The following is a 13,613-nucleotide window of genomic DNA, read 5'->3' as shown; positions in this document are numbered from 1 at the left end:
ATAAAGTAATGACACTGAGGTTGGTTTAGTATGTAGCTTTTGTTATGAGGGGTGTTTTTTCCCCCTATATTTTGGTGAAATGTATATAGCAATTTTGTTTTATACACAATATACTCATTTCAGGACAAAGTTGTTTTGTGAGGCCAGTTCATGCATAAAAGAGAGGTTTTAAATGCGGAATCAAGTTGACTGAAGCAGCCAGTATATTTAAACTTTACGAATCTCAAAACTCAAACAAAGCCAAAACATTATGTTTTAAAATAGTTTTGTACATTGTTGAGAAGTACACACTGGTGAGTTTGGCAATGGCAAATTAAACTCCATAATCTTACTGAGAGTGATAAGACACTAAGAGCAATGAGGGCATAAGCTTGGTATAAGTTTTGAAATAGCAACTACTCTCAACAGAGCAATACACTAGAATAGTCTCACAAAGACTTTAACCTTTAAAAATTGTATTTTGTGAACTTTTTCAATCCATTGTGTACATCTTCCAACAGGTGAATTGTTACAGATGAAATCCTCCAAATAAAATAATGTACTTCTTCAAAATCACAAGACTTACTGCTAGGTAACATTGGGGCCTCACAGCTCCAGGTGTGTGGTTTAATCCTGAGCTCAGGTTACTGTCTGTATGCAGTTTCGCATGTTCTCCATGTACATGTGGGTTTCATCTGGATTCTCCAGTGTCCTCCCACCTCCTAGAAACATACCGGTAGATGGATTAGTGACTAAATTGCCCCTGTGTGTGAATGAGAGTGTGAATGTGTGGGTGGATGGTGTTCCATCCGGCCAGTATTCTTGGCTCACACCCAGTGTTCCTGGGATAGGCTCCAGCTGTACTGTGAACCTGACCAGGAGAAAGAGTGAGTGAGATTAGGTTCTTTGGAATAAAGGGTAAAATGGGGCTTTGAATGCCATTCTTTTTTACCTTTTCATTTTTGATGAAAGCAGACTTTTAAAATGATATTGTGACTAAGAAACATATTTCAGTACACTCCTGGGCAAAAAAAAATGGGCCAAGCCCCAAATGGCAAAATTTTAAGATTTTAATGGTCTTAACAACAAATAATTGGTCAAGAAATTAACAAGAATGAAAGATAAAGTAACTTAGTATGGAATAGCTTTTTCCCCCTTGAATTTTGTAAACCCAGACATGTGTTAGTTTGAATTCTACATCAAACATTTGAATAATTTACATGATTTTACATTTGCGTACAAGAAGAGCATGGAGAAGTTTTGGGAAAAAAAAAGAAATAAACCCAGAAAGTTTTGAAAAAGTCATGGAAATTTGCTTCTAGCAGTGCTTGTCAATGTCAAAATGCTTGAAATGGCCAATCAAATCAAAAGAGGTGGGGCTTTGCTGTTCACAGAAGCCACGTGACACTTCAGTTTTAAAGGTGAAAGAGCGCGAGATAAGTAGCTAAAGTTGAATATTTGACAAACTTTTTACGATAGAAAAGTTAATTAGCAACAGTAATATCCAGGGATGCAAACATTTATGTGATTAATGTAATGTAATGTGTTATTGTCAATGTGACGAGCAGGGGCGTCGTAACGGGTGAAAAATTAGGACGATCTGAGGGCCCTGGTCAGACAGGGGGCCCAGCAGAGCCACATACTTTCCTATATGATTTTGGTATTTCAATGGCCTCTTTGCACAATAATCTATTAAGAAGCATGCTATAATGTTAGAATTTCTATTTCATGTTAATTATATCAGTTACTCCCCGAGATGTTTATCCTTGGAAGCTGGAACACAATATTTCCAAGAATGTGTGTTTTTCCACACAATCAAGCAATAGTAACAGAGCATTGAGCTTCAAAAAGGAAGGAAAAGCACCAAGCGACAATAAAACTAGTCCAGTGTTGTATATATTCAAGCTTTCCGAAGCCTTGCAACAGCTTTCTGTGAGGAATCGATTGAAATTTAATGCAATCATATAAATCTGCTTTAATTGTCCCGAGTGAGTTTATGAGAGAAGTGTTGTAATGATGTCCGATTCATGAGTGAATCGTTTGTTTGAGTCGGTTCATTTCAATGAATTGGAGAATCTCGTTGATTAAAACCAGTCTGAATGATTCATTCACGAATAGAACTGATTCGATTCAAGTTCAACTCATTGATTCAATGATCCTGTCACTGTTTTAGTTAATTTCCACATTTCTTTCTGGAGCTGCTGGGGTGTGAAACTTATTATTCACTCAATGAAGAAGAATAGTAAAGTTCATTGTTCTTGGTACTTGGGGAATAAGAAATTACAAGTCAACATCTTATAAAGACATCCAGACAGAGTTTCTATAGTGTCTGTGTATGAGAGAGGTGTTAATTACTTGGACTGTACATATAGTTATTTGTATATAGTTATAAATGCATAATTTCAGTTAATTTAATAAACTGTTAAAATTTTGTTCTTTATAGTGTCTTATTGAATATGAAATAATTGTTATGCTTATTGATGATCGTTTTTACACGTGGCGATAAGAAACGATAATTTCGGGTGGGGGCTTGGTGCCCGGAGTACAAATCAGCCAGGGGGCCCAGGAACCCTAGCAGCGCTCCTGGTGACAAGTGAGAAATATTAACGGAGTAGTCTATATTAGGCAGAAGATGAAGAATGAATGTGTGCATATTGTGAATGAATCTAATGAAGATGGTCTCTTGGCTCTAACGACAGCCTTTCAGTATAAATTCACTTATCTAAGGCAATGATTCACAAAACTCAATGTGGGAGAGTTATCATCCTCAGACTTCAACTAGAACATGGTAACACGTGTGGATTTGACTCAAGCATGTTGTTAGGTTGTGGTTAGGACAAAGTCATTTATTAAAATAAAATATTATTTGCAAATCTAATTCTTTAACTCTTTTTTTCTTTATTCCTTTAATTCTCTGTTTTTTGGACAATAAATCACCAAGTATCTGCAACCATTGTATTTTGATACTAGTCTGTATGTCCGGTCTGAGCTCAAAAAGTTAAAGAGATAGTTCACAGAAAAATGAATATTCTGTTGTCATTTACTTCCCCTAATGTCATTCTGAATCCAAATACTGTTCATTTGCTTTTCCACTCCATTACAGCTCATAAAATGCCAGAAGATAGTCATCATGAGCTTTAAAGGTGCACCATAAAAACTATACTAAACTATAAAAACTCCAAGTAGGGCTTTGCGTCATATGAACGTCTTTTATAGTAGAGCTGTGTAAACAATCTTCAATACACACTGACCTTGTAGTTATTTTGGTTTGGGTTTAATTTTAGTTAAGATACGCTGTGGTACAATGTGACATGGAATTTATATATATATATATATATATATATATATATATATATATATATATATATTGTATTACATAGACATTTCAGGGAATGTATGGTCATGAAAGATTTGCCTCAAAAGTCATGGAAACGTATTGATAAAAATGTATAAGAACCCATAGTAGTGCACTTGTTTAGTTTTCTTGTTAATTTTCGGACCAAATAATTTGTTGTTAAGACAATTAAAAGCTTAATATTTTGCCCAGGAGTGCATTAAAAAAATGTCAAACTGTGTGACTATGTGAAGTGCCACACATATCTGTTAGAACTGTTATAACTGCCTTATTCGGTTCATGTCTGTTGAGATTTGATTGGTTTGCCTTGTTTATGGATTATTGCTTTATTTAAATAAAAAAAAAGAAGAAGAAAAAAAATAAAAATAATAAAAAAGAATATGGGTGTATTTACCGTGGGAATGTAAACCTGTACTCTCAGCTGTCTGAGCCTCCTGCTCCGGGTCCTGTGCTACCTGAGGCTCCCTGCCACATCCACTGCTGACGTCATCAGCATCCGCCATGTTAGCTCTCACAGAGCCGAGAGGAAAGTGCGACCTGAGGCTAACTCGGTGAAGAATTAAACCGCGTTCTCTGTCCAAATTCACACCGAATTAAAAGCGGTTCGGTGAGGCTATATGTATCAGACTTAAACCAAAAGACTCCAACCTCAGACAGTAGTTTGTCTGGGAGGCTGGTGTGTGTATGTATTTTTCTTTCCCTGTGTGCGGCTAACACTATGAGTTCGTTGACTCAGCGGAGTTCGGGCCTCGTGCAGAGGCGCACCGAGGCCTCGCGCAGCGCCGTCGACAAAGACAAGAGCGCGGGCGGAGAGGACGACGAGCACCGCCGAGACGAACAGGAGGACGACGACACCGGCGACTCCAAAGAAACCCGACTGACCCTCATGGAGGAAGTGCTACTTCTGGGCTTGAAAGACCGCGAGGTCAGTTCGGTTACCTCGGCGTTATTAGTTTCAATGTAAATAAAAGCTAACTTTTGCCTGCTAACCAGAAGAATCATTCTCATCTATTCCAAACGGCATAAACGCTAACTTTTTTTTTTTACTTTTGTTTGACTTGATAAGGATAAAGACAGCTAACTAGCTAGCCGTGGCTTCTTAGCTAGCGAATGTTTGTTAAAAACAGACGTCAGTTCTACTCCTGAACGCAACAATTGTTAGCTGTGATGTTTCTAACATTTGAAATGACGAGTTCACTAGCTGATGATTTTACATCAGCTGTAGCGGTGTGTTTTTATATAAAAACTTTTACCGTGCTGGTTTACTGAAAGACACTAGCCACCTAGCTGGCGTTAGCTGAATTAATGAACTTATCCTATTAGCACAGCGGTCAGTTTATCAGTCAGCTGTTCTCACACTTCACAAAAACATTTTAGCAGTGACATTCCTGATACTGCTAACTTTAAATGTCGTGTGGATTGAAGATCTCCTCATGTCGAGGTCAATTTCCGAAACTATTGTCTCACTGGATGTTTTCCCAGTTGTTTACCTGATTGTTTACTTGTCTAGACCAAGGATTGTTAAACTTTATTTATTTATTTATTTACTTATTTTTCTTCACCGGAGTACACATTTATTTTATGATCACAATCCAACTATTCAAATATCAGGCTCATTATTTACACGTTTAGACATATATTTTTAGGGAAACTTGAGTTATTGAGGTGTAGATGAAACCTAGTCAAACAGATTAATACAAATAACTCACATTATATATACATATACACACACACACACACACACACATACATATATATATATATATATATATATATATATATATATATATATATATAAATAAATAAGTGGGGATTTCTACATGTATAACCAATGCAATAATAAGTGACTCCTGGCCATGCTTCAAAGTATAGATCAGTTGTTCTCACCCTACTTTGAGAATAACTGATCTATACTTTAATTTATAAGTAATTAAGAAAAAGGAGGAAAAACACACATGCATGCCGCGAATGAGGAGACTGTACTTCAGGCTTGCCGGAAATGCCCGTTCTGGGGACTGTTCTGCAGGAAATGCCCGAATGATAAATAGGTAAACTAAGACAAACACACTCTGTTCATCTGCAGAGTAAATAATGAGATTACTTTAAGGCTGTGTGCTTTTAAAGGGGTGGTTTTCGATACTAATCATTTCAAAGTTAAAGTTGTTAGGCCTGTTAAATATATTTGGACATTTACACGGTATCTGCATTTATTTATAATTACAGAAAACATGTCCGCGCGTGCGCACACTTCTGCAGCGTCACACATGTTGTCTCTCTTTTGTGGTTATTCTCTAGGGGGGAAGGGGTAAAAAGAAAAGAAAAAAAACAAGTACTTGTTCCAGCTTTCACTTTACAGGTGCGATTGCACAAGTAAGTCAACATTGTCCAGGCCAGTGTCCGGTCACCCTCTTGAGAATTTTGTTCTCGTAAAGATTTCAGAGTATGTGGAAATCAGGGGCGTGTGTAAGTTCAATGACTGTGCCTTTTTCTGTTTGTATGCATTCGCCTTTATTCATATTTGAACACAGAAGGATATTAGGCCTTTTTAACAAGCCTTTGTTCTTGAGCATAAAGCAGGGTAAAAATGGCACGTGATGTTTAAGGTAGTGATGGTTGTTAATTGTTTGTTGTTCTGGTCTTGTATAAGGGTTAGTGTTTGTGTCCTGTCGAACACCGTGTTCAAATGGACACAACGATGTGCTATAAGACTGATAGAATTAATCAATATCATTGTAGTTTCATTACAAATAAATTCTCATCAACAGCTTTGGCAACTGGCAGATGACATTTCAGTGTGTCCTGTTAAAGGTACGTTCACACTAGTGAGCCACATGTTGACAAGTACTACCATCCATTTTCAACACTGCTTATCCTACACAGTGTCACGGGGAGGGGGGCGTCAGGTCCTGGGGATACCCTGGACGGGGTGCCAACCCACCAGAGGACACAAACATGCGCACATTCACACACTTCTGATGATTTAAAGATGCCTGTCAGTCTACAATGCATGTCTTTGGACTGAGGGAGGAAACCGGAGTACCCAGAGGAATCCCCTGAAGCACTGTGAGACCACTTAGCCGAATGTGACAAATCCAAATGATCGGCTCAAATGATTTCCTCGGGTTCCTTATATGGCATGCGTGGTAAAACATTTTCTCATTCTCCCTTCACACCTTTCCTACCAGGTTCCTATCTGCTTTGAGTTACTATGTACTGCTTGATTTAGAAAACAATGTCAAATGATTTCATCCTATTCGACATATCATTAGTGTGTTTCTAGCTAGTACAGTTAGCTTGTGATGCTAATACAAATACACCTTTCACTTTATTATAATATTACAGTTCAATTTAAGGACAGGTAAATTGTGAGCTGTAGGCTACATTTTGGCCACGATTCTTTCTTATCAGAGTTAGATTGGATGCTACACACCCACAGGCGACAACAGTAGCGCTCGCTCCATGCCCACAAGAGACAAGATGAAAGCTACACGAGCGACTTGTCCCTCACTAGTGTGAACAGAGGGTAAGTGTCCATGTAGAGTAGTGTAACTTGCTGCCCGTGATCCTTTTGAGTTCTGTCTTGAGGCAGTCCTACAATGAAGAACAAACATGAGTTATACAGCTGACTGAGGCTTAACTTTCTTCATTTTATACCACGTCAGGCCCTTCAATCTATTGTTTGCTTACTCTTAAATCATGATGTGCTGCATGTTTTAGTCTTCCAGATGGCAGATGCTTGAAATCTGCCTACAGACAAGGCTGCTTTCACACTTTGTTTTTTCTTTACCAAAAAAAACCCACCACCACCACGCTGTCCGAGCACAGACAGTTCTGAGACGGGAAAAGCAGCTTATGCAACATGTGCACTGTAATAACAAGTCCTAGTTATTAATGAATAATTAACTAGACTACATTTCTCATAAAGTCTCTGCTGCTTACTACACACAGTCTGCTCTCCTTGAGGTTAAACAGCTTGAAAGTAAAGGTGCTGGCCAGTCTCTCATTCTTTTACAACTAAAGCTCATAATCAGAATGTTAGCCAAAGGTCACAAAGACAATTTGCTGGAAGATCTTTTAGAAGAGTGGGAAGTTATACATCACATTTGATTTATTGCCTTGCATACAAGACCTACTTATGTTAATATTTGACACGGACCAGAAAATATGGTAGATACACAAAACTAGCTTTAGAAGATGAGCTGAATAATTAGAAATCTCATACAGTTTAATGTTAAAAGAAAAAAAGCTTGGAATACAGAGAGGTAGGTTGGTGCAATACTCAAAAGGCACAAAGAGACTGAGTTTAGTCAGCGTGGGACAAGTCTTTCCTGTTAGCCCAAGGATTGGTAACTTTTAAAACCCGGGTTCTTGCCCTTGTTGATTATCATGAATCAGCTATGCATTAGTGTATTCTAAGTCTATAGGGATTATATAGGATTTTAATCTGTAGTTAGCAGTTGTGCAGTAAAATGACTGTCTTGTTTAGTCTTGAAAGCATACCATGCTTATCTGTTGGTACGTTATAAGTGCTCTAAGCATTTTCAAGATGGATGATAATGTATCACAATAATTCATTTGCAGAGGCAGATAAGAGATGAAACGGTCAATGTTTTTTAGAGATTACAAAAATAAACTACTTAACAAGGAACAAGAAATTTGAAGCATGTGATCATAAACATGTATCATGATATAATTGAGCAGAGTCTCCCAGCCTATGCTACAGTGTATATAGTCAAAGGTTTGTGGACACCAAGCTATCACACCCATACGTGTTTCTTCCCCAAAGTGTTGTTAAAAAAAAGTTTAGAAGCACACAACTGCATAGTATAGGACATCTTTTTATGCTGTAGCATTACAATTTCCCTTCACTGGGACTAAAACTAGGCCCAAAACTGTTTCTGCATGACAATGCCCCTGTGCACAAACGGGGGTCTATAAAGACGTGGTTTGCCAAGGTTGATGTGGAGGAGCTTGAATGGCCTGCACAGAGCCCTGATTTCAACTCCACTGAACACATTTGGTATGAACTGGAACTCCGACCACACAGGAGGCCTCCTCATCCAACATCAGTGCCTGGTTTCATTAATGATTTTGTGTCTGAAATGTCAAGAGTGGTGAAGAGTGGAGCTTTTTATAACCGTAAAGAGGGGACTAAATCTGGAATAGGATGTTCAACAAGTATATGGGTGTGATGGTCTGGTGTCCACAAACTTTTGGCCATGCAGGTATGTTAAGTACGTTGTTTTATCCATGAAGTGAATAATTATTGTGGTTTTAGTATTCTTATTTTTAATACTCCTAATTACATGAATGAATGTCGATCTAATGCATTTAGCAACTAGGAGTCATAGTTCATGACACTGGCAAGGAGTTCAATGTCTTGCTAAATGTTTTGAATAGAACAATTGTTTATAAACTATAATAGTTTATTTCCCACCACTGTTGATTTAACCCAGTCTGTGCTCACAGGGCTACACTTCTTTCTGGAATGACTGCATATCTTCAGGGCTTCGCGGCTGCATGCTCATCGAGCTCGCCTTACGAGGGAGGTTGCAGCTGGAGGCCTGTGGCATGAGAAGAAAAAGCCTCCTCACCAGAAAGGTGGGGTTACTTTTATTATTACCGTAGCACTAAGTCTGCGTCCTGGAAATAAATCCAGCTCTCTAATGACTCCTCCGTCCTTTTGGCTTCTCTTGCTCATTTATATTGGCCTTCTGATGGGTAGCCTACAGCTTAATCCTTCCATGCTCAATCCCAAGTAGTTTCATAAACTGGCAAGATTCACAAGTCAGTTTTCCATATGTAAAAGTCAGACTCATTATATGTGTAATATGATGCAAAATAAGGCCAATTCAATTATTTTTGTATCTGATTTATAATAATAAATGTCTTGCAATGATGCAATGAGAAAATTTTGTAATGAGAAAAAATTTGTGCTGCAATATCATGTGATGTGCCACAAGGGGGAGCTCTTTAATATTTGTTCTTGCAGGGAAGGTATGTTCATTATTCACTATGGCTTCTGCAAAATGTTGCCTCTGCTTTTGTTAAAGGAACTCGGTGTATTTAAACCTGATTGCACATCTTTGATGAAATGGTTAGTATAAAATCTGGCACTTTTCATTATCAGGTCATATGTAAATCTGATGCTCCTACTGGTGACGTGCTCCTGGATGAAGCTCTGAAACACATTAAAGAGACCCAGCCACCAGAGACGGTACAGAGCTGGATCGAGCTCCTTAGTGGTAAGGATTAAACTGAACAATTCTTTACTTGCACTGGTGTTTTGCACAGCCTTCTATTTTGCACTACAGGTTACGCATTTAAAATCTGTATTGAGTATTAAAATAAATGTCTAAAATGTATTAAAATATGTATCGAGTGAGTCTTGGTATGGGCAGATGATGAGCAGCTTTGACAAATCTGCACCTAATTTTCAATCAAGGTAAATATTTCGACTATTTCGGACCCCCGTATTATACGGTTTAGTGTTCAGCTTGTCGAAGATCGTTTAATTTAGCCTCTGTGGGGTGCTGAAGCTTCAGTCTTGACCGCTAATCATTCATCTACATTGAAAAAATATGCATAAAATGACACGGCAATATAAATCTGGACTTGTCTATTTAAGAAAAAGAAATAAACGTGGCAGTATCTACATACCAGTTCATGCAAGTTAACCAGAAAGCTTTAACATCCTGTTATTCATTTATTATTGTAATGTTGCGGTCAGTGTTCTAAGCAAACAGACCATATTGTAGCAGTGTACCGTGCAGCTCAACAGAAGATTTTGGTTTTCCTCTTATTTGTTTTCATTTTATACACATCTAATAAGACTGCTGTCTCCCGTAGGTGAGACCTGGAACCCGCTGAAGCTCCATTACCAGCTGCGTAATGTGCGTGAACGCCTCGCCAAGAACCTGGTGGAGAAGGGCGTGCTCACCACAGAGAAGCAAAACTTCCTGCTGTTCGACATGACGACACACCCGCTCACCAACAGCAACATCAAACAGCGCCTCATCAAGAAGGTACAGGAAGCCGTACTGGACAAGTGGGTGAACGACCCACAGCGCATGGACAAGCGTCTACTGGCGCTCATCTTCCTGGCTCATTCGTCCGACGTGCTGGAAAACGCGTTTGCACCGCTGCTGGACGAGCAGTACGACCTGGCCATGAAGAGGGTGCGGCAGCTGCTCGACCTCGAGCCTGAGGGCGAGAGCATGAAGAGTAACGCCAACGAGCTGCTCTGGGCTGTTGTAGCTGCCTTCACCAAATGAGGATGCACCTGTAACGTGCTAAAAACAAACTTTTGAATGGTTACTGAAAAAAAAACAACAGGCAGAAAAGGGTTGTATCTGAAATGAACGCTAACTCGTATAGAGTTGTCTCAGTCACACACGCCCCACCCCGTACTCCCCTTTCCTTGCCGATAACTTGCTTCCCTTCTACGTTCTCTACACAGCCTTGATCCGGCCAGAGGAAAGCATGCCTGCCTTTTCCCCTCCTCCTTTCGTTCTTATTTTGTCCAGTTAAATGTATGAGGGGTATTCACTTACTGGACTGTCTGTCTGAACACACTGAAGGAGCAATCTATACCCTTCGCTTAACTGGACAAGTGGGCTTTCTCTATCCCCACCCCCCTCTTTTCCCTCCACCCCTCAGTACTCTGCTCCTACGGTAATATGGGTTTACTGTCCTATTAATGCAAATACAGAAATTCTAGAGCAGACAGTAAGTATCTCTGCCATTTTAGAGCTAAATTACTGTTTGAATCTTTTCTTGAGGTTTTGTTTGAAATGTGTACCCTCTATAAGAATGATGATAAAAGAACTGGAGCGTCTGAGTCTGTGTTTTATGGAAAACGTCTCTGTGTCGAATGGTTTCAGATTACTATTCTCTACCAGACTTGGCGGTCTTGGTTCAAAGATTGAGGAGCTCCAGTGAAACCACAAGATTATTAAGCACCAAATACTCCCATTGGGGCAGAGATTAGCTCCAGACCTGTAGTGTTTCATCAGTGCAATGGCAGTAATGGCTCTTGGAATGGTGGGGTTTTTTTTTTTCTTTTTTTCTTTCTGCAAATGAAACCAAGTTTGATAATGGAGTCAGCTCATGGTGCAGCTAGGCCGTTTGCCTTGGTCCAAGGCAGCCTCCTCAGCTGATGTTTAGAGTGTGTGTGTGTGTGTGGATGTTCCCAGGGTAAAAATTTAGAGAACATTTGACGACATAAAACCCTCACTATTCTTCACAAGTTGTTCCCGGGTATCAACATTTCCAAATTTATATTGATCAGTAGCATAAAAGCTGTATATTTTTCACTGTCCTGAACTTCACTAATACTTTGAGCGCTACCTCTCAGACCTCTCACACGTCACCCTTTATTGTTTTTAACTGCCTCTCGCTGGCTTCGTCACTTTCACAGATCTACCGTTTTCTTGTACATACACGAAACCACCACTTTTATGTGCCTAATCTCGGTTACAGGACTCGTAACCTCCACGTTACAATATGTACTGTAGCTATTCCTCAACATGACATGACATGGCATTCATGAACAACTGAGCGAATTGATTTTAAAATCCTACATTTGTCCTTAATGTTAAATTTTTATGTGTAAGGGGAATGTCAGTGATTTTTAGCCCCCCCAATAGCTTAACATACGCTGTGTGAAGAAGGGATTCTTCGTTTCATTTTGGCTTCAGATATCTACCTGCCTCTGTAGAATACTTTTAACATATTACTGTCTTCCTTTAGACAGGAGCCCCAGCTATCCACTAAATCGAGTCAACTGCTTTATATTAACATTAGTTTTTATTGTACGGTCAGAAAGAGAGGTTTAAATAGAGTATGCAGTGAAAAGTTTGATGCCAGTATCAATGTTGCAAGATGGTCTATATAACAGTTTGCTACTTTTTCCCCAGTTTTCATGTTTATGTATTCCTCTCTTACCAACTGATTCATGAATAACAAAATAAAAACTCGTATGACCATTTTGATCGAGACTCACATTTATGCTTTACTTGGTTCTTTATAACTGTCATATATATTTAAAACTATTGTATTCGTGTTTGATTTTAGAGAGGAGAAGGAGGCAGATTGCACAGAGGCTTAACAACACATTCCAGCTCAGTCTGTAGTTTTATTTGTCAGCTAATCCAATAAGCGTCTATATTCTGAAATGCTGTTTTGTTTCTCTTCCCTTCGTTGAACTTTGGTTGTAATATTAACGGAGGATGCCTTTGATCAGACGTTTTCTGTCGAATTCCATGTTTCATTACTTTTTACATTTTCTGCTGCCAAATTATTGTTTTTGGTTTAGTTTTTTTTTTTTTTATACTCGTATTGGAAGCAATAATTTACATGCTTGCTTCTGCTTCGTTTATCCATCATGATTAATGCTTTACCTTGCAGTACTTAGCTACTTCTATTACAATATGTAGCGAACACATTTTGGGCAAAGAGAATTTAAAATCATGTGTAACTTTAGAGCCCACTATGAAGGGACCCATGTGTGTACACTTTCCTATTACCAAATAAAGGAAGGTATTGGGAGTGCCTCAAAAACTCACTCATCTGTCATTCATTTTTTGTATGAGAATGTGTATGTGCATGACAAGGGGTATAATTTTTTCTTTCATCTTCATGAGTTCACCATGAACGCCCATCTTTCCTTTTTCTCCCCATTTTTTTTTTCCTGATGGCAAGCATGTAATTCTGTGTGTTGTTTGATCCGTCATTCAGATGTCTTTGTTAAAAAAAAAAAAAAAACAAGAATGTGAACAATTGTCCAGTAGGATAATCCTCTCCTGTGCGTATATATTAGTTCTAGAAATAAAACATGAGTGGGCTTACTGTTATAGAAAATGAATCACTGATGGGGTTATATTGCTGTTAGTACGTTACTGTTCCCAAAGATTACCCATTTTTATTTATAACAGAATGACATGTTATACATTTCTAGTTACAGGTAATGTTATGAAATGTCGGATACAAGTTAGTCCCTGCTAACACTTACCTTACAGCAGTTTTAAACATACTTCCTTTACAAGTTTCCCCTTTTCTACTCTTCATATTAATAACAAAAGAATTGCAGCTTGTCATGTTATTGAGGAACTGCAAAGCACAAAGTCTTCAGTCCTGAAATCTTTCCTGTGTCGCAAATCTTTCCTGTGTCGCTATTACAAAGCACTGAGACTCCCACCAAAAATGAAGTTCTTTAATATGTTTGTATATAGTGCCCACCATACAAGTCCCTACATTGAATATAAATACAATAGAACCA

At 38.6% G+C, this 13,613-nt stretch overlaps 1 protein-coding gene across 1 annotated transcript; it reads left to right on the top strand.

Moving 5' to 3' along the window:
- Positions 1-3,832: 3,832 nt before the first annotated feature.
- Positions 3,833-12,327, top strand: golph3a (golgi phosphoprotein 3a). The gene is made up of 4 exons (XM_053653701.1): positions 3,833-4,259; positions 8,804-8,935; positions 9,465-9,579; positions 10,184-12,327. Exons 1-4 carry the CDS (start codon positions 4,053-4,055, stop codon positions 10,606-10,608), a joined length of 879 nt encoding a protein of 292 aa, XP_053509676.1. The 5' UTR covers positions 3,833-4,052; the 3' UTR covers positions 10,609-12,327.
- The last annotated feature ends 1,286 nt before the right edge of the window (positions 12,328-13,613 follow it).

This window comes from Ictalurus furcatus, chromosome 22, assembly GCF_023375685.1.
Source record: "Ictalurus furcatus strain D&B chromosome 22, Billie_1.0, whole genome shotgun sequence".
In the NCBI taxonomy this organism is placed as follows: Eukaryota; Metazoa; Chordata; class Actinopteri; order Siluriformes; family Ictaluridae; genus Ictalurus; species Ictalurus furcatus.
This window is presented reverse-complemented; position numbering and strand designations above follow the sequence as displayed.

Bases quoted from the DNA above. Each gene is read 5' to 3' on its own strand.
- golph3a (XM_053653701.1), top strand. From the start codon at position 4,053: ATGAGTTCGTTGACTCAGCGGAGTTCGGGCCTCGTGCAGAGGCGCACC. The intron at 4,260-8,803 runs GTCAGTTCGGTT...CTGTGCTCACAG, and splicing joins TGGGCTTGAAAGACCGCGAG to GGCTACACTTCTTTCTGGAA. The intron at 8,936-9,464 runs GTGGGGTTACTT...TTTCATTATCAG, and splicing joins AAAGCCTCCTCACCAGAAAG to GTCATATGTAAATCTGATGC.